The 20,784-nt window shown below is 37.6% G+C and overlaps 1 protein-coding gene across 1 annotated transcript in view; it reads left to right on the forward strand.

The window, feature by feature from the left end:
* Positions 1-20,784, forward strand: part of MGAT5 (alpha-1,6-mannosylglycoprotein 6-beta-N-acetylglucosaminyltransferase) — a 101,318-nt gene that overhangs the window by 47,623 nt on the left and 32,911 nt on the right. The window contains exons 4-10 of the mRNA XM_057366538.1: positions 115-191; positions 1,705-1,794; positions 8,976-9,047; positions 10,141-10,302; positions 11,155-11,324; positions 12,229-12,363; positions 17,618-17,751. Of these exons, the coding sequence (XP_057222521.1) occupies positions 115-191; positions 1,705-1,794; positions 8,976-9,047; positions 10,141-10,302; positions 11,155-11,324; positions 12,229-12,363; positions 17,618-17,751 (840 nt within the window). The remainder of the gene's footprint in view (positions 1-114; positions 192-1,704; positions 1,795-8,975; positions 9,048-10,140; positions 10,303-11,154; positions 11,325-12,228; positions 12,364-17,617; positions 17,752-20,784) is intronic.

Here is a 20,784-nt window from a genome sequence, read left to right on the forward strand (position 1 = left end):
AGGACCCTTGAGTCAGTCTGGACTGTGGATTCATGAAAATAAAAGGCAGGATTCATTAGGCTATCTGTCAGAACTGTGAAATGAAGCTCAGTTATGGTCTGTGTTTCTCTTTAGATCTCATAAATGGAGCCCAGGAACAGTGTGAATTGCCTCCTATGGATGGTTTTCCTCACTGTGAAGGGAAAATAAAGGTAAGTGAACTGGTTTTAATCTTAGGTGTGTTCCATTAAAAATGGAACATATGTTGCAAGAGGCCACTACTCAGTGGTGTAAAACAGGAACAACTGAGTCAAGAAATGGGCTATTTAGGACTGTGTGTCACTACAGCATTGCTCACCTCAAGCCTTTAATACTGCTGCTGCAGAGAAATAACRTGGCATCTTCTTAAAGCAGGAAAGATTTGCCATATTAAAATGTGATGTCATTTACTGAAATGCCTTAATACTTGAATGCTGTCTTGTTAGTCAGAATTGTCTGCTTTTGAAAAAGCCCCTTTTTCTTCCCCATGATGAGTAATTTGGTGTTTCCCTACCCCAATACTGTGATTCCAGTGTGGTACCTCACTCCAGCCCTTTCTCTATTTCAGCATGGCATTTGTTTGCAATTCTTTCCTCTTTGCCCACAGCTCTGCRTGGTTCCTCTCTTCCCCATTTCTCTTGGAAGCGTCCTGCCCCTTCAGCTCATGAGTAGGCAGTGCCTAAGTGTGCAACCAGAGCACTCTGGGGTTCACAGTGGATTCTACATAAATCCTCTGTTTTATTAATAATGCAGTTCAAAAGGCTAAATATCGCAAGCTTTCAGACTTAAGTTGGAAAGGCAAAAAGAAAAGGCAACAAAAAATCTCACCCATCCCCAAGAAAAACAGAGGAAATAAACCCCACCAAACTTGGAGAGATGGAGGTTTTTAAGGTTTTTTTTTCCCCCAAGGTGTGTTTCAAATGTAAGGGATGCTGCTTTATTATTGTGAATGCCCCAYCCCTGAAATTTAAGGCCAGGTTGGATGAGGCTCTGAGCAGCCTGGTGTGATGGAAGGTGTCCCTGCCCATGGTWGGAGTGTTGGAATGAGATGATCCTTAAGGTCCCTTCCAACCTGAACATTTTGTGATTCTATATTTAGTGGGGTACAATAGTAAAATTTCTGGTTGCTTAAATACCCAAGTATTTTTGAAATTARAAGTCTCTACATTTTGAATCTCTGGTCTGCATTTTGATCTGTTTTGGCAAACTTGCTGCATAGTGACTATGTAATAAATCATTTGAATATTAAAATATGAACTGAAATTAATTACTTGCTTCTGCAGACATGGCAGATTCTTGGCAGGTTTCAGTCTCGGTAACTGAAATGATCTGTTAAATTCCAGAGGGAGCAAATCACGGTGGGGAACACACAATGCRTTCAACTCCAGCAACAGCCAAATGTCTGGATCTCAGTTTTATTCTCCTTTTGATATTTGTTTCTGCTTGCTTGGCTGCCAGTTTACATAAGCTGTGCTCACAGCTGCTATGTTGTTGCTTCCCCAGCATTACTGAACACAGGGATGCACTATGCTGATAATTATTAACAAATTTCCTGGGCTTTTATTTATATTACTGCTGTATTTATAGTCACTTTGCAACTTCCTCCATTATACTTGGGTTGGGTGTGGAACAGAGTTATTTTGTTGTACTTTAACCTAACAGACTGTGTCTTTTGTTTTGTTGCAGTGGATGAAAGATATGTGGCGATCGGATCCCTGTTATGCGAGTTACGGTGTAGATGGGTCCACATGCTCCTTTTTTATTTACCTCAGTGAGGTCAGTAATCTTTTAATCTGCCAAAGGGGAATTTCCTTAACAATTTTGGTAACTGYACTTCTTTTGAAAGGAATCGTCATTTTCTTCAGAAAAATTTTGTGAAGAGGAAAAAGTTATTAAAACGGAATTATTAAATGTGTTGCTATTATTCATAAACTCTGCAGGGTTTTCTAGCCTGGAGAATTCTAATGTTTGTAACTGCAGTGATGTAAGCAGCAGCTCTCCAGGGAGTCCACGCTGGGTATGCTGTTAAACCCAAGTTTGAAGCTCAGTCAGAGATCTTTGCCTTTAAACACTTTTTCTATTGCTTTTAATGCAGCTGCTGAGATATTAATAGGGARGCATTTGGAATGGAAAATTTGGAAAGTGATACAAGATGGTACATTGTCCTAAACAGCATGGCCACTTCTTGCTTAGAGACTGTGAATTGTGGAATCTGTTCACAGAAAACAAAAAAGAACGTCACATTTTTGAGTGAAGTTGCAGATACATTGGCTAAAGCCTTTGATACCTGTCAGAACCRAAGCTGTTTTGTGCACAGCTGAGTAGGGTGTTTGTCCTGGTTGTTTTTTCCTAATTCCTGGGTTATGTTTGTTTTCCAAGGAATAGTTTTGTCAGTCAATTATTATGAAYTCTATCACTGGTTTGGAGTGCATGTGCCAGAAACAGTCAGGTGTATTTGATCACTTAGCCCCTTCTTTCTTATAAGTAAAATTTTGATATCTTGTSTCTCTGAGCTTAGAAGTAGTATTGAGATCAGGCAATGTGGTTGCAGGATTTCAAGTAATATTGATTTCTGCAGGATTGGGAGGATGGGRCTGGGTTTTTAAATTATATATCTGAGCTTAAAACAGTAAGTCTGTTATAATAAATAACTCTGTTGCAATGAAAGCAGATTCTGTTGATTTACTCAGTTGGCTGTCACTGAACTTTTGGGAGTGTTGCTTGAAGTAGCAATAGTTAAATGCAAGTCCAAAACATTTATCTGAAGACATAACAAAGGCTGGGTTGAATCACAGTTTTGACTCATTCCATTTCTAGCACCAAGTGTTGATTTATTTATGGGCTGTGAAGCTGGGGAAGGAAAAGATGCAGGATGACTATATTATTTATCTTKTTATTTATCATAGCAGCTAGAGATGGTTTTGTAATCATCTCAAGTTGATCTAAGGTTTCTACTAGAAGTCTTTGTTTTAGCATCAGCAGAGTTATTTTTGGTCATTAGTATTCTGTCAGCCAGCAGGTGCCTCGTCGTTTTAATGCAGATATATCTTTAAAATTATGATATATCTCAACTSAATGTAAGAATCTAATATTCTTCAGTGACATTTCTTACTTTGCATTTCTGTTAAATCACAATTTTTACGTGAAAATTTGCTCTGATCATCAGTATTGAAAACTCAGTTGATGCTGTTAGCTCTTTCATAATTGGTCTTTCATAGCCAAGTGTGAGCAGACTTTCAGAGACCAAATGGTTGTTTTTTCAAGGGTCTTGGGATTTGAAATTTTTCTTTAAGCATCAATATCGAATTTGGTCAACTTTTCATTTAGTGAAGGAATAAAATTGCAATTAGCCTGCGCGCATATTTGGGAACTGCAGACAAAGGTCTTGTCCCTTTTTTTTTCTTTTTGTAGAGTGTTTTCTTATGACAGAATGTAAAACTAATATTGGGTGAGCGTGTTATTAACCTTGAGTTTAAATTTGGCATTCTTAATCTTATGATTAATTTCATGATTAATGTCCAGCAGCAGAGGTTGAAAGCTTAAATGTTTGCGAATGCAAGCATGAAATGAAATTCTAATAACACTACAATGATGTGGATTTATGAGGTGTGTTGGCTGCTAGGGATAACTTGGAAATGCTGTTCCGAGAGTAATTTGTCAAAGTGGACAGTGATGAAGAGTTGACAGTTTATAGCATGGTTGCACAGCTGAATGATAAATGTGTCTACAGAGCTCTCAAGTCAGAACTGCTGATTTGAAATATTAAAATGCATTAGGGTAATGGAAAGGATATTACTGTTAAGATTTTTCTTTTTTACTTCACGGTTAGGCTGTAGGAGTGAGATGGTTGTGTATGYGCGTGTTTGAAAATAGATGGATCAAATTATGTGCACCCTCAGTTTGGAAAAACAATGTGCATCAAATTATGCATGTATGTACTTCTTCTCTTAAAATCATCTCTACAATSTAGTGTGACAAGTGCCTGTGCTCTTTCATACTCTTGTGGGATCTATTTTTTTTTCTGAAGCAGTTCAGTTAGGATACTATGCTCATCTAGTACTCTTTGCAATRTAATTTTAAACTTGTAAACAAAGGAGCCCAAAATATTTCTTTTTGGTGTGTAATATGGGCCAGAACCAGGGACACTCCCACTATCCCAGGCTGCCCCAAGCCCCATCCAGCCTGATTTGGACACTTCCAGGGATCCAGGGGCAGCCACAGCTTCTCTGGGCACCCTGTGCCAGGGYCTTCCCACCCTCTGGTCYGCAGAACACAAATGGTGCTGGAGTCCCTGAAAAGTAGAGGAGATAGAAATGGCCTGAATAGCAAATCCAGACATACATTCTCTTGAATACAGAGCCACATGGGGATTAGAGAGACCAAACATTAAAAACCAAGTTAAACTTGCTTCCTTTTAACCGTGATGTCCAAAGAGAAAAGTTACTTTCTTTTAAACTTAGCATTTAGTTATGAAAAAGGCAGTTGTTTAACACTGTAATGGYATTGGCAGGGTTATCATTTTCATGGATGGCATTGCCTCTGGGGAGAAATGTGAAAAAAATTAATTTCTAGGCAGTGCAAAAATATATTTCACTGCAAAATGTCAGTTTGCAGCTGAAGAGTGAAGCTTTTAAAAATATCTTCTAGAAAATTACTTTTTCACACTGTTTCCRAGCTTTTGAAAAAAAAGGTGGAGAAAGTGGAGGGGGTTTATAGATTTTTTTATGTGCTTTCTCTGAGAGGACTGTTTTGCTCACCAGGAGTGGACTGGTGCCATTCCTGGTGATCAGCTGGTAGCTGGGGTGCAAGTTGTCACCTCCCACTACACCTGCTGGAGCTGGGCAGGTCACCCTAAAATCCCAGGTGGTCACCCTGAAATCCCAGGGTTTGGCTCTCCAGCTCACCTTTCACATGCACATGTAATTTTTTGTACCCACCTTAGAATCCAACACCTCCAAAGATTTAAAACTATTTTGGATTCCAGTCCTCGTGTAGCTTTTGCATGTGTCCTAATACAAGGCTGGAGAGAATTCTTGTTTGCAGTCCTTCAGACTGGACAAGGCATAGTTTGGTTGTGGGAGTATTTTTCTTCACACTCTTACTTCTCCTTTGAGGGCTAGAGCAGAAAAACACAAACCAGAGGTGATTTTGAACATGGATTCAAGCAAGCTGTAGTCTGAGAAACATTTCAGTGAAAATTCCTGGGAATCAGAATTATAGTGGTTTCTTAAATCCTTGTGGGTTTTCTAGTTTACTGCAGTTTGCACACATCTGTGGGGAAGTCCCCTTTCCACAGCTTCTGCTGCTAATCCTGGACACTGAGTTAATGATTTGCATTTGTTCAGTGTAATGCAACATCAGACCAGCTTCTTTCAATTCTATGCAAATACTCAGAAATTTGACAAAACCAGTGTTGTTGTCTAAAATGTAAATCAGCAAAAGTTCAGACTATTTTAGTCATCTTGCACTTCCCTAAGAAATTGAAATGCTAGTGATAAATTCTGGGACAAAGTGCTGACTTTTATTGGTGGATTGGCCTGAATTTGGGTGATATAGGCTCAGTTATTTTTTCTGTCTCCTTAAACTAGAATTAGTCTTTTTATGACTTGTTGGAAAAGGTATAAATGCCGGTGTACAAGATGAATCAAATACAGTGCACATTACTGAAGTTAGACGAGAGGCTGTTTGATGTGTGAAATGTTGTGTTGCAGTGTCACTGGGGCTGTGGGTACCTAACACCCAACATTTGAGACTGAAACAGCCAAATCCAAAGCTGCCTGTACCCCACTCCATTGCACCAAACAGGCAGGCAGTCATTGCACACCATAGATCCTGTAACCCTTCAGAGTGATTGGCTCTGAGGAAAACAAAATACAGGAGCTGAGAAAGCCACCTTCCCCATGGGAGCAGTTCTTTCACATCAWTTCTCAACGGGATTTGTAGCATCTCAAGGTCTCTCCCTGCCTTCATACTGCCTAATAAATTGAAATAGATTTTTTGGTATATTCTTCACTCTGGTACTGACTTAAGAAACTTCACAGCAGCATTTCACCGTACACTGAGCAGTGCTGTGTTCACCTGGTGTGCAAAGAAAGTTGTCTTAGCTTCCCTGTGGATGGGCTGCATCTGCCCTCTGGCAGAGTCCAAAATGAAGATTATCCCAAGTGCTCAGAGCGTACCCTTCAGCTTCTGCTTTGTTYCACTCCCACTGAGACTCTTTGAAAGAATAAAGATCTTTCTGAAATTCTGGATGTGGAGAGCTGCTGGCAGAGTATGCTTTGACTCAATTTGGAAGATGCACAGACTACTCCAGTGCTACAGATGTTTGCCAAGTTCTTAAAACTCTGCTTTGAAGTACTTGCTCTGTAAAAGTCGAGTGCTGCAAAGCTTCCATAAAGCAAGTACTCTTCAAGTTCATTAGGTTTGTTCGGGGTTTTTTTCCCCATCCTAAACCTAGCCATTTACACCTCGGAGCAGTTCAGAACACCAGCTTTTCTCTAGTGTCTGGAATCATGTAGCACTTAAGTTTTGAATTTCTAAACTGCTGTGCAACTTAACCTTAAGGAGCTGGCTGTTTATACTCCAGGCAGTGCTGTGACTAATGTGATTCCAGACCAAGTAGGGAACACTCGACTTCTCAGGTGGACACGGTTTCCTGAGCAAGATCAAAGACTACCTAATGCATGTGATTGGCATTGAATTCAGCACCAGGAATAGGAGGCACAGCTGGTCTTATTCAAAAATGTGACAGTGCAAAGATAAATATAGTGTRTTCTGAATAATAGCTTAGCATTTGTATCACTCATCCAAAAAATGGTCTGTCTTCAAATCTAGAGTTGGTGCTTCCCAACAGTCATCTTTAACTGCTAATCTGTCTGCTATCACATCYTTCCTATTAAATCATTTACATGGCAGTGCAACAGCAAGTTGCTATGGAGAGAATAAGCTGGAGAAAGAASTGATGGTAACCCAGTGAGAGGAAGGTAGTATTGGAAAGGGGGAAGAGGAGTCCTGACTCCTTCTTTGGAGGCAACTTCAGTGTTTGTTCTTAAATGATTGAATGAACAAGTTGAAGCKCAGGATCCAATTGAACATCACTACCCACCCTCACCTTGCTGAAAATTAGGGCTTRTTGTATGTAGATATTCTGCACCTAAACAAATACAAAGCTGAGGTATTTATAYATTTCTGATGGAGTTTCCATCTAGACCCACTTTAGTGATATAATGCTGTCTGCTGTCATTGCAAAAGATCGGTAAGGAAAACTGAGAGCCAGACTAACTGCAGACACTGATACTGCCTTGAATCTACTCTTTAAGTGTTTATTTATGATGAGAATTACTGTAATTTAATTTAGACTAGAGGGACTATTTCTAAAAGGACAAAAGAACTGAATTTGTTTTTCAGTCAGTGAGGCGTGCAGCTAACTGTCCTTGGCAGCCCTGAAAAATCTGCAGTTCCTTTAGGATGCCTTGTGGTGCAATGTGCAATACATGAAGTCAGAAAGGGGCAAGTACACTAGTCCTTGAAATGTCATCTCTTAATTTAGATCAGTTCTAATGCTAGGAATAATGCAAAATTTGTGTTATTAAAACAAACAAAAAAAATARACTGAGTTTCTGACTGCATGATTTGTAATGTGGAGCTTGCAACTCTTTTCTGCCACGACTTTATAGTTGTAAAAGTTAGGATTGATAATTGCTCCTGTTTCTGGTGTGGTTCTAGAACTGAGGACCACTGGAGAATCAGATGTTTTCAAAGATAAGTCACTGCTTTCAAATGTATTAAACGCATTGAGTAGGTTAAGTCATAGCATTCAAAATRCCTTTGTATAATTTGTTTGAGGAGCCCAAGTTTGATACATTTCTTCTCTTTAATGAGGTTAGGGTGGCTATTCATTTATTTTCATGTGATTGGCCTTCCAGGCAATCACAGGGTATGATCTTAAGCCTTTAATCTGTAATGCTCCAGGCTTGCTGCAGCATGATTAAGCTAAAATTGTGTTTTGACAGGTCTGTGATTGGAGGAACCATAAGAGCAACTCTGACTTCCAGTTCTCTGGGGGCTGTGAACTTAATCAGTAGTGATGGGCTATCTCAGCCAGCTGATAAATTTTTACATTTCCCCCTTTCCACAGTACAGTCATGTTTCTGTTTTCWTGGGTTTGCCTCCAACACTGAGATTCTCCTTCCCCACAGCAAATGGTCTTATTTCTTAGGGCATATRAATAATGAGGATTCTGAGGGAAGGCAAGATCCCTGGGGAGAGCAAAGGAGYTCTCAGTGACTTGCATCCATTTGCTGCTTCTTCACTGACTACTCCCTGTTATCCTTTTTCWTTTTCTAGCAGACAATAGTAGAAGTATTGCATTTACATTGATCACATTTCTCTRAGAATCATAGCTGTTAAAATTTGTGAATCTTGTTGTTTATGTTATAATTACCTTATTTATAGCCTTCAAACATGGTGGCTTTTGATTCTATGGTGTTTCATATTTTTTGGTCTASATTGCTACAAGGTAGAACTTGGATCCTTCTCTTTTTATAAAGATATTCTAGAGAGATAGAAATGTTCCAAAATACATATTTTTGTAAGGTCTGGAAGAATAARAAACTTCTTGAAAACATTTAAGAACTGCTCAGAGAAACTGTGTTTTGAGCATTTAACAGTTGACCTTTGTCTTGATCTTCTGTTTTCATTATCGTGAATTAATATCTAAATGTGACTTTTGGTTGCAAATTTGCTGGGTTAAAAGAGCATTGAATTGCAAAATGTCATCTTAAGGTTTTCCTGCAAAAAGCAGTTTTACCTTRAAGCGATCACGTTATTATGAGCTGATGCCTTATTTGAGCCATGGGGTTAATATAAAGGTGTAATATAAAGGCAGTGATTGGAGGCTTTGGTCAAACAGCTGAAAATAAAGTAGAATTATTTATTTTCTTGTGATTGTTTTACAGGTTGAAAATTGGTGTCCTCGTTTACCTTGGAGAGCAAAAAATCCTAATGAAGAAACTGATCAAAAAACAATGGTAAGAACAGCCTTGTCCTTAACTGGGCCAAACATGAGAAATAATTCAGCAATTTTGATTCATGCAAAACATCATGGAATCCTGTGCCACGTAAATCCTAATAAGATTAGAATTTGCTATTTTTATTCCTCAATTCTTCAAATCTGAAAAGAATCCTCCTTGACACATGTAGCTCATGTATCCAATCATTGTATTGTGTGCTTGGTGGTAAATTTTCATTAAAAACATTTTCATGTCTAAATTTATGAAATATTCTGCACTGATACTGAGAAAAATTACAAATCCGCAGACTGCTCACCAGTGTTAAGTATATGCATAAATGTCCATTTTTATTGTCCCAAAAATCTGGGCCTTATTTACAAAACTGCCTTAATAGAAAAGGCTTGTATCCATTTCAGGTTTGTAGTAACATTTTGATTACTCCTAATTTTTTCCCTTTAAAAAGTGTGCAACACACAGAGTTGTWTCTAAATTGTTACAGCCTAATTATGTAGCACTTGGGTAAATTTAAGATAATTGCTKAGCTGTATATGAACACGGCTTACATAATACAGATATAGGCTGTCTCATTTTGTAAAAACCAATTGATCTTGGAACAGTCTAGCTTCAAAAMGAGTATTTCCTATAAAATTTATACCCTGGTAGTGTTTCTTCCTTTCTGGTATAATAGGAGACCTCCTTGTATTTAGAAGATTCATGATATACATAAATCTTGAGCCTACTGTTCTGTATCTTAACCTCATTTTGAAACACAAGAACAAAACCAGATCTTTCATTGCCAGCTAGTTTCATTGMAGGAATAAATGCATTGTGAAACAGTGCAAATATATTCTAGGCTACCAAGCACTACTAATAAAAATAACAGTAATTCATGTCACTTAGAAGTGTCTGTTTAAGTGTGTSTTTAATATTTGAACCAAAATCTTGACTTGTGCTTGGAGTGTGTCTTTATTTCTATTTCTTTTCTTTTTTTTTTAAGAAGAATATAAAGCACAGAATTCACATTTGAGCAGTTTTTTYACTTCTAGAAAGTGTGCTGAGGAATAACTAATGTTTGGGTTTGTTTKKKKTTTTTTTAATGCTTTGCTTGAAGGCTGAAATCCGTATCAACTTTGATAATCTCTACAAAATGATGTCGAGGCACGAGGAGTTCAGGTGGATGATGTTGCGCATCAGGCGAATGGCTGATACCTGGATTGAAGCCATTAAATCACTTGCAGAAAAASAAAATTTGGAGAAAAGAAAGCGGAAAAAGGTAAATGAGAACATTTTTATTCCTGTCACACGCAGTTATATCGGCTCTTTTGAGATTTTTGTTTCAGATGTAGCTTCAGAGTAGAAATAGCATATATGTCTAAAAAGGCTCATATTTTTACTCTTTTCAAGAAGTACTTTGGTGTTTTTTATGGTGCAATGGGGGTTTGCTTCACAGAGTTTTACATTTTTTGCATGAGTCAATCTTGGAGTAAGTTTTCTGACCTCTAGTTTTGGATAAAGCAGAAGTTTCTAAAGGGAGAAACTGTGAATTTACTGCAAGCTGATGACATTGRAGTGTTTTATGAAGTCATAGGAAAAAACAATTTTCCATCTTTGTTGTCCAAAAGTGAGATTTGAAATGGGGTACCTCAGGTTTGAACTTGCATAGACTTAAAGTTGACAACAACTTTGGACAAAATCAGTTTAGACCTCCCGTAGTGAGTTCAATTTTAAAGCTATGAGATACTGAAAGTGAAAAGATCTAGGTAATTAGATTTAATTTGTTTCTTAATTACCTCAACTAGTTAAGATAAAGCAAAAACTTGTAAACACAACTACATTTCCTTTCCTTGTTCTTTCTGGAGCCAGTCCTGGGTGGCAGCAGCCCCATGCATGTTTATATTTCAACCCTCTCTTAAACCTGGCCAGCTCAGCTCCTTGCTGGAGATTCTCAGTCCTTGTATTCATTAGAAAATTAAATTATTTGGGTGGAAGTACTGGATTGTCTTCATTGATTTTTTTTTTTTTCCCTTTGGCCATAGTTGGAATTTGATCAAAAGAAAAGCTTCTGTAAGGTATAATAATTGCATGTTTAATGTCGATAATACAAACATATGATTTTCCTTTCCAGGTCCTTGTTCATTTGGGGCTTTTGACAAAAGAATCTGGATTCAAGATTGCAGAAAATGCGTTTAGCGGTGGCCCACTTGGTGAATTAGTCCAGTGGAGTGATTTAATTACATCTCTGTACTTACTGGGCCATGACATCAGGATTTCAGCTTCACTGGCAGAGCTCAAGGAGTAAGGAGATTACTTTCGCTTTTGAAACTGGAATTAAAAGAAAAGAATTGTAAACTCTTGAAGCTTCTATTAACAGTATATAATTTCTTGAAGCATAAAATGCAAGTGATAATTCACTAAACAGACGATAAGWTTATTTTCATGAGCTAAGTATATGTGCCATGGAAAGGATAATGTGTTTTCATTGTAGCTGCAGGCTCCTGGGACTTTATAAATGAATGTTGTAAAATTCAGACTAAGCAGCTTAGTCTCTAAAATTCCAGGTGCTTTAACCAGCTGCAATGGGAAATGTTACAGACTAGCCTAATTCTGTGTCCTCTGCATCACTTTCTGCTGTTCTTCACCCAGTATCTCATTTGAAAATAAAGGTTTAAGTTCTTTAAACATGTTATTTGTGATGGAGTTAATTGCTTGTGTTAGGTCAAATTGCTCCTCACTCTTGGTTGTCCTGCTTTGCCAGCTAGTTCAGCACCAGACATAAAACATCTGTTTGAAGCTTGAACACGTGTACTTTTTTCCTGCAGCTTTCTTTTTTTAATTACTAACATGACAGCATTGTTTTATAGAGAGCTCTTRTGCTATAAAGCTGTCAATAGAAGCCAGAAATTATTTTGAATAATTTCAAAGCACACTGTTTTTAAGCATTTCAGACATGTTATTCTCTTGCTTAAACTAGATGAGATTTTTAGCAAAAATTAGTGKTTACTGAGGTATAAATATTTCTTTAATAAATGTTGAGCATCTCTAGCATTTCAGTGTTCTTCTATGGTTTGTGATTCTGAAACAGAGTAAAACTACTTTTGAAACTGGAATTATTGGTATAAATAGTATTTATTTGGATACAGAATCAGTTCAAGGTATTTGGAAAGTAATGTGTTTTCATATTCTCTCTTTTTTTGTTTAGAATTATGAAGAAGGTTGTAGGGAACAGATCTGGCTGCCCAACCCAGGGGGATAAAATTGTAGAACTCATCTACATTGATATTGTGGGACTGACTCAGTTTAAGAAAACCCTTGGTCCATCATGGGTTCATTACCAGTAAGTATAATACTCACTTGCCCTCTACACTGTTTTATTAAAGAGCTTTTATTGAATACCACTTGTCAGAATACTGAGGTGAGTCCATTCACATGAACTTGAATTTATTTAAAAGTGAAAARATGTCTCTCTGTTGTCTTTAACTCCTTGGAATGAAGGGGCTATTACTTGTTCTTTGCATGCCATCATTATCCCTCCCAGCATGCTTGAGATTCTTGTATTTCAGCATTTTTAATCTTAAAAATCTTAATTATCTTGTTGATAAACCATCCTCTTTTTTCTCTCTTTTCCTTACCCACACTTCCCTTCCCCATTTTTTTCTGTAAATAAGTAGGTGAGCTGAGAGATTATTGCATTTTGTTGTCTAGTTGGAATACCAGGGGCTTGTTTTGTTTGTTTGTAACCACACTGGATCAATGATTGTGGAGATTTATCTGTTCTAATGGTATTGCCCAACAACTGCAGTGCAATTTTCTGTTCCATTCYTTAAGATACAGGGCAGAGAGTTGTCTTCAGGGGCAGATCTGAGGAATAAACTGCAGCTATTGTTGCTTTTGTAAACTGTAGACATCTTCCCATTTCTGAGAAATGGAAGATGAGGGTCACAAGAAATGAATTTGTGCACCTCTCTTAATGTTTGCAGTTTTAAAACCTCTTTTCGTCTATAACTTTAAATCATTAAGCCTCCCATGTGTTGTACAAATACATACCAGCATGAAATAACATCAAATCTAAATTACTGACTTTGATTTCTCTGTATCTAATCGAATTAACTGTGTGTCATGATCCAGAAAGTCCAGTAAATCCTGCTTAAAGGAAGGTGTTGGGAAGTGCATGGCAGGCAGAGAAACTGATTTCTTTCAKCCTCAGGGTTTTCTAGAGCACTGGATCTTTCCAGTGTAATTTTAAATGGAGAGTACTGGGTTCAACATTGCAGATTAGATTACTCTTAATCTTTTTTTGAAGCAGGGGACTAAATGGATATTCTAGTTTTTAGGAGCCTGCTAATAAAGATAATCCCATTTTCCACTGAGCAACAGTTGCTTGTCTGTCTGCCAGATGTAATTGTCACCAGATCACATCCAGAGCTGTGGTCAGGATATGAAACCCTTCTTATAAATTTTAAATGTYTCTTCCCGTTTACTTTCAATTTCCTGTCTGGTATATCCTGTAACAAAGGTATGGAAATACATTATGATATTGAGATTATAGATTAGCTATTCAGTTTTTCTTTCTTCATGGAATCATTAAGTCTTGAATTACCAGTCTGCTTTTCACCTATTACTATTTTGTAGTATTGGCTGATGTTTTCTGGTTTAGGAGAATTAAATTTAACTCTAAATACCTTGGGTAGTGTAGAAWTTTTTTTAAGCTTTCGAGGGAGAAAAAATATTTTAATGTTCATCTTCTATAACATTGGATTTCATGGACTGAAAGGGAATCTCCTCTAGTCCTTATCCTGACTGAAAAAAAGATAAGAGTGCATTTGTCTTTTATGAGAGATCTTTGCCTAATCTTTTACTGAAGACTGAACAAGATGCCCAAGCATGTTGTTTTGTATAGTTAAGCATTTCTTTAAAGTGTTTTTCTTGGCCAGATTTCTTGCAAACTGCCCATTACTGCTTATTCTAATAAGGTTCTGGAGGATAAATTACTCCCTTCTCTTCTCTGCCAGCCTTCAATTTGCTTTTATAAAATACATAAATTTGGGGGGTTAAATCATTACTTACAATTCAAGTTTTGTACACCTTCCATCAGACTTGCTGAGTTTGTTGTGAATCTCTAATTCTGGACACATTTTCTCGAGTTCAGTGTACAAAACAGGGTCCAGAGTCCAGCAGAGACACGGGATTGATTTGAGCAGGAGAATTAATTCATAGCCTCATGYGTGCTGTCTCCTGTTTCAGGATCCTCTTCCAATCATTGTTTYTTCTCTCAGCATCATGAGTGACCTCATAAATTTTGCCCTCAAAATGTTTTGAAGTTTAAACCATTGAGTGTGTTATAACAGCATAGGCATGTGTTCCTGTTTAATTCCAATAAAATAAACATTATCACAAATAAATCTGCTTTTAGTCCTGGCTCTTTACAAACTTTGCTTTTTATTTCTTTCAGTTGTATTTAGTGCCAGTAGGAGTGATTGTTTGTCTTGAAAGAAGTGTTTTTYAGCAGACATGTTCAGGTCAGCTCAGTCTGGTTTATACAGACCAGACTCGGATACAAACGAATTAAAACCTTTTTACTCACTTCAGCTCAGAATAGAGTGTCTGAATAAGCCTCTRCCTTCAGAAGAGTCTCTTGGTAAGAGTGCTTTATATAATCTTTCTGGGTGAACTTGAGCCCTGAGGAAATTTTTGGTTGCTGCAAATCAGGTTTCTGGAACTGCGAGCTCGAAAGAATGACCCTGCTGCTYTGAGAGTGAGGATTTCTGAAAGACTCTTCTGTGCAGCTCGGAGCTGCAGCGCCAGGGACTTTTGGTGGTACCTCCTTTATCTGTGGAATAATTGCTGCTGTAAATAAAACACAGCAAAACACATCTCATTTTGGAGTGCACCTTGTTTCCAAGCAGGACAATGCTGGATTTTTCAGTTCAGAAGTCTGGATGTGTTGAAATCCACTTGTGTGCARTGAATCAACACACAAATTAATAGCTTAATATAGTTTGAGAAGTGCAGCCTTTCTTAGCACCCTCATCCTCCATGCAGCACATAAGAATCTGGTGTTTTTTCATTTTTCCCCAGTCTCTCTAGCAATGACTCATTCCCATATGCCAAAAATCCAACTGGCTTTTTTTTCTTGAAATAAATTAACATGACAGCTATCCTGAAAAATGAGCAACGCTCCTGCTTCGTATGTGTTCTCTCGAATACATCTGTTTTAGGAGGGTTATTTTCTGTCCTAAGATTTAAAATCAAGTACTGAGTGGTGTGATGAAGTGGGAGAAGGATACAGAAAAGTGTATAAATACTTTCACTAGCTCAGACCTCTGAAGATTGTGTTTCTGCCCAATATTTATGGGGAAAAATGCTCCCTTTAAATAATCCTGGGCTACTTTTGCCTGAATTATTTTTCTTTTAAAGTCCTAAAATTGTCACTTCTAATGTGTTAGACAAAAAAAGACTAATTTGGATATTTCTAAAGCAGTTTGCTGCCCACCAGTCCTCTTTTTAATTAGGCAGAGAATAGACTTATCAGTCTGACACCAATTTCAGGGCATGCTGCAATTCTCTGCAGCTTCACTGCTAAAGCTAGGTGACATTTTAGGAAAGAAGAGWGGGAAAATCAAAATTAAAGGTATACCAAATTAGCATTTTTATTTAAAATATATTCCTGATATATTTTGTACCATTTTGTAATTTTCAAAATTAATTCTTTCACTTCAGAAATGCTAATGCATTGTATGCAAAAATAACAAAAAATTGAAAGGCATTTAAATCATTAAGTGAAACAAATGGAGAACATGGTGCTAGGGTAGACAATCAAGGCRTTCTTACACATATTAAAATATCAGTTCAGCATAACTGGTGTTAATTACATTAATTTATAATTTTTAAATCTTTGCCAGCTCTTTTCTGCTGTATTTCAGGGATTTGTTTCACTGCTTGAGGCTTTGATTTCTCATACCGTTTCTGCACAGACTTGCATCTACATCTTTTTTCTGGCTTACTTTATGCCGACTCATATGAATATGTTTTGTTTTCCTTCTTTCTGGTTCAGCTTTCTGTTGTATCACATTGCCTGATTCAGAGACCCTGTGTGCATTGGACATAGTTCCAAAATCCCTAAGAACCATCAGTGCTACTTTTYTTTCGTCTGAATACAGAAAAAGAGAGGCAACAAAGCAATGCAGTGCTCCTTACATATATCTCTTGACAAACTCCAGTAATGTTGCAGTTTTTCAGTAGCTTTCTCCCATTTTTCATTCTCCTGTACTCAGTACCTGGCCAAAAGCTGTATATTTGAGARGAATTTTGTTTTAAGACCTGCCAAGAAATAAGAGGGCTTTTATTACAGAATGATTCATCAGTGCAGAACTTGTTTTGGTCCTGCTGGAGTATTTTGTGTGATGCAGAGATAATTGCCACTGTTGTAAAATATTTTCATTGAGAACAGTTGACATAAAACACTGCACAGAAACTGATCTGTCAGCTTTGTTGTTTGGTGAATCATAATGTGTTGTATATTTTGTCTTTCKTTTTGTTTGAAAGATCTCTGTGAAGGTTTAAAAAAGCCACATCATTTTACTCAGTTTGTACTTTGAAATAGAAAGGTAGTATTTCACATAAGAATTTTAAAGTTGCTGGGCTTTTTTTTTCTATTTCCCATATTATTGAATAGTTTAGAGAAAGGARCAATGTATAAGTAATATGTAATATGATATGGTTAGAGTTCATGTGTTTATAACACAATTGCTCATGATGTATAATTTCCTGTAYAAGTCTTTCCTGAAATTTTAGTTGTGGAGGGCTGAAGAATGGTGGGGTCAGCAGCTCTGGAGCCCTATAATCAGCCCTAAACTCCAGTTCAGGATTTTCTGTAAAAGCTGAGTGTGATTTCTCATCCCAGGCCCTTTGTAATCCAATGCCAGGGTTTCTCTCTGTTGTGAGCTGGTGGATGCAGGTAACTGACCTTTAAATTGTTTCTTCAAAAGTCTGTGACAAAATGTTTCATAAACAAATAAATTATCTGACTGCAAGAACTCAGCAAATTAAACCATCCTCAGTGCTTTCCCAGTAGGTCTGAAAGTCAGAACCTGGAGATCAAATACAATTGTCTAAAGACAATGACCTGTTCTGCTCTGATCTTCTTGGCATGTGGCCCCTGGCTGCTGTGTCTGGTTTTGTGGTAATGGTTGAGAACTTTAGAAATCAGATGGAAAATCCTCTCTTCTTCTGCYTGAATTCTACTTCAGAGCCCTAGGAAATGCAGGTGACCGCTGTAGCATTCCCACAAGCTCTACTTGGATTTTAAAGCATAACTGCATTCTGTAAGGACAAAGAAACTCAAAATAAGCTCCAGGGTTGTTATTTGAATATCTGATGTATCCTTGAATTTGCTGTTTGTAGTGTCTTTGTGAATATAGTATGAACAGAAATGTTTGAAATTAAAATGTACCTTCAGTTTATATGTCCTCCACAGCTGCAAAGACAAAACACAATTATCACAACTATATATATATATATATATACACACACATACTTTTTATATATTCACGTATCTGTGTACCTACAGTAAATTCATTTTTCTCTTTTAGGTGTATGCTAAGAGTTCTGGATTCCTTTGGGACTGAGCCAGAGTTCAACCATGCCCATTATGCCCAGTCTAAAGGCCACAAGACACCATGGGGAAAGTGGAACCTTAATCCACAGCAGTTTTATACAATGTTCCGTAAGTACCTCTGTGCTCATAAATAATTTAGAGCTTTCAAAAGGAATGCAGTCATTGAGAAGAATTTTTTTTTTAGTATGAAAGGCAAATTCATGGTTTAATAAAATGCAACTGATAAATAGGAAGAATTGTGTCAGTGTCTGTAGATCGTGCAAAACATCTATTGTGCTTCCATCCAGCAATGAGAAAATAAAAATGTTGAGCTCATAGTGGTAAGGGGCTTAGTTCTCCAGGTACCAGACAAAGCAGTGCTTGGCTTTTCCCTCAAGTATTAGTAAGTTTGCTTTTGATAATTTTGCTTTTTCTAATCTTTCTATGAAGTGATACATTTTTGAAGAGCTTGCTAGATTATATTTTTATAAACTGCACTCTTATATTTCATCGTGTTAAACTGAAGTTTGGAACTATGTTAGCTCCAGTGTTGTATTTCTGTTTTTGTCCCTCCACAGCTCAGCAGCAGCATCCCTTCACTATTTATTCACATTCAGGATTAGTAAACAAACACTCAGCAAAGTTTTTTTGTCTGTACTTTTTTTATGGCTTTGCCGAAATTTTCACCTGGCTTGTTTTTATATTGTATTAATTTAACATTTATTTGCCAGCAGTGTGCAAGGCTATTGAAAATTAAGCAGTAGATTTCAGCATTGCTGTAGGTCTTTCAAGTATCAATAAATATCTTACGAAGTGACTTCAGCCAAACATAAAAAAGAAACAGAACAGACACCAAAAAACAYATAAATTCTCTATAAATTGGATCAGATTAAATGGGTAGTGTGACCTGCTCTACTCCTACTCTTTGACTTCATGGCAGTAGGTTCCAGAATCCCTCCAGGTTTTGGGGCTGGTCCCTGTTTGACATAAGGCCAGGGTGATGCTCTCTCTCATCAGCTTTCCTCRTCAATCTTTCCAATTTTCCTTCTCCCCACAGCAGAATTATACGTGCTGCTGTCGGCTTGACACGCTTTTGATTTCAGCTGCCCTGTCAAATTCTTGAGAGAGGCGTAKTTTGTCTGTCAACATTTGCTGTGCGAGTTTTTCCAGAGAAACATAAGTGAAGGTTGTTGAAGAGATAAAAGACTGCATTCACAGTTGTTGGGAAGGCAGTAACAAAACATGTGGTGGTGAAATGTGACTTGGAAGTGGTTGCAGAGTTTGTGTGTGAATATTAGTAAGCAGAGCTTGTTCTGTATCCCTGATTGCTAATATTTATTTATGTCCTGAATGGCAAAGGAACTTGGCTGTGCTGTGTTTAAGTAGTCCAGCTGTTGGGAAATGCAGATGTGAGGTGCTGTTCAGGATTGGCACCAAGGGTGAGGATGCTCTTATGGAAAAAGGCTGGGTGAGCCCTGGTGGTGCAGCTGTGTGCTCTGTGTGTGCACTGCTCACTCCCTCTCTGTGAAAAGCAGAAGAAAGTGAATCTTCTCTCTGGAGATCTCTTTTGGCAGTGCAGGCTGCTGGTACAGTTGTGCACAGAGAGAAGATCGCTCCATAATGAATTTTCAGAAGACTATTTTAATAAATAACCATTTCCAATTTCTACTGCTGGAAATCACTGCGGGATTTCCTCTGCAGGAAAAGTGGTAAATAGATTGCAGGCAAACTAATTTTGAAGCATGAGTGATTCCAGTGCTGTGGATTATTCAAGGATTTTACTTTTTTTTTTGGTGCTAGGTGCAGAAGAGTCAACATGTTTTGTGATATTTAAAGTTTATATTTTTTGTGTTGTTCTCTGCTGCAGAGATAGCACCATATCTGTGGGGCTGTGATTAAAAGTGCATATTATGCATCAGTAAAGATTTTATGGCAGATTGGAACCCTGGACAGCTTCCCAAGATCCCCAGACTCTATTATGTTTTGAGAACTCTGATTATAAGGGCAGAAAATTACTCCTGAGCAGCAAGCAAGCCATATTCAAACCTGTGGCATGTTACCAAGTGCTTGACTGTTCTCTGAGTTTTCCAGAAGCATGAGAGTTCTTCCCTCTTTTTATGTTTTTCGTGTTTTTAATTCAAATACTTTATAGGAAAATAACAGCACTGGTACTTTTGAAAGTGCATGATCTTGCTTAAAAATTCATCTGAGTGCTTCCTATCAGTGAYGTTTGAGGCACTGAATTCCACCAGTTTTAAGTGCTAACTTTAACAAAGGTTTATTTTTCTTTTGAGTGTGTACTGCCTTGCCTCTCCTTTGAATGCACCCTCTCATCCAAAAATATGAAAGGAAGGAAAAATGCCCCTTTTCAGACATATTTGCAATGTGCCGTTTGCTGTGTAAAATTCTARAAAGTCCTTGGGTCTAAGTGGGTGCCTGGCTGTTGCTGAGGCATTTTTTTGTGAAAAAGAGTAATTGTCATTTGAAAGACCAAATGTAATGGCAGAGGGACGTGTACACTGTGTATGGTTTCTCTGTTCTRCTGCATTATCCACTTGGCTGATTTTCAGGGACCAAAAAGTAAAAACCTCATAATTGCAATAGAATTTTTTTTTGTTAAATAACTCCACTAGAGGTTTAGCATTGCATGCATTGTAAATGCCTGGGGTGTTGTCTTTGGCTTTAGGGGGTTTTTGGTTTTGTTTTGGGTCCTTAAGCTTTTCAAAATGTGATTCATAATTGCCAGCTTGTGTGCCAGAATTTAACAGGAGGCATAGAGAGGAGATCCTACTGTTTATTGCAGGCTCTTTCTATGGGCTGTTGTGAGGCTGTGGCACCATTTAGAGGAAAAACCCCACCTATCCTTTGCATACACTTTTTTTTTTTTTTGCCTGGGCATTGCATTAAAAAGAGTTTTGCCAACTTTACTTGCCATCTTTAAATATTTTATGATCACTATGTCTGAGTGAATTGGGCAATGTCATTTGCATTCTGCTTTGCAGAGTGTGACTTTGTAGGCCAATAATTAGTAATGGATACAAAATACACAGTGAGTTGGGTGGCTGGTGTTGGTAATTCCAATATAGGAGTTGAGCCCAATAAATTGGCTAAAAGATTATTTATTATTGAGCCACATCTGGCTTTGATAACAAGCATAAATCC

Source organism: Malurus melanocephalus, unplaced genomic scaffold (assembly GCF_030028575.1).
Source record: "Malurus melanocephalus ecotype Western Australia unplaced genomic scaffold, MMel_1.1 scaffold_67, whole genome shotgun sequence".
Lineage (NCBI taxonomy): Eukaryota > Metazoa > Chordata > Aves > Passeriformes > Maluridae > Malurus > Malurus melanocephalus.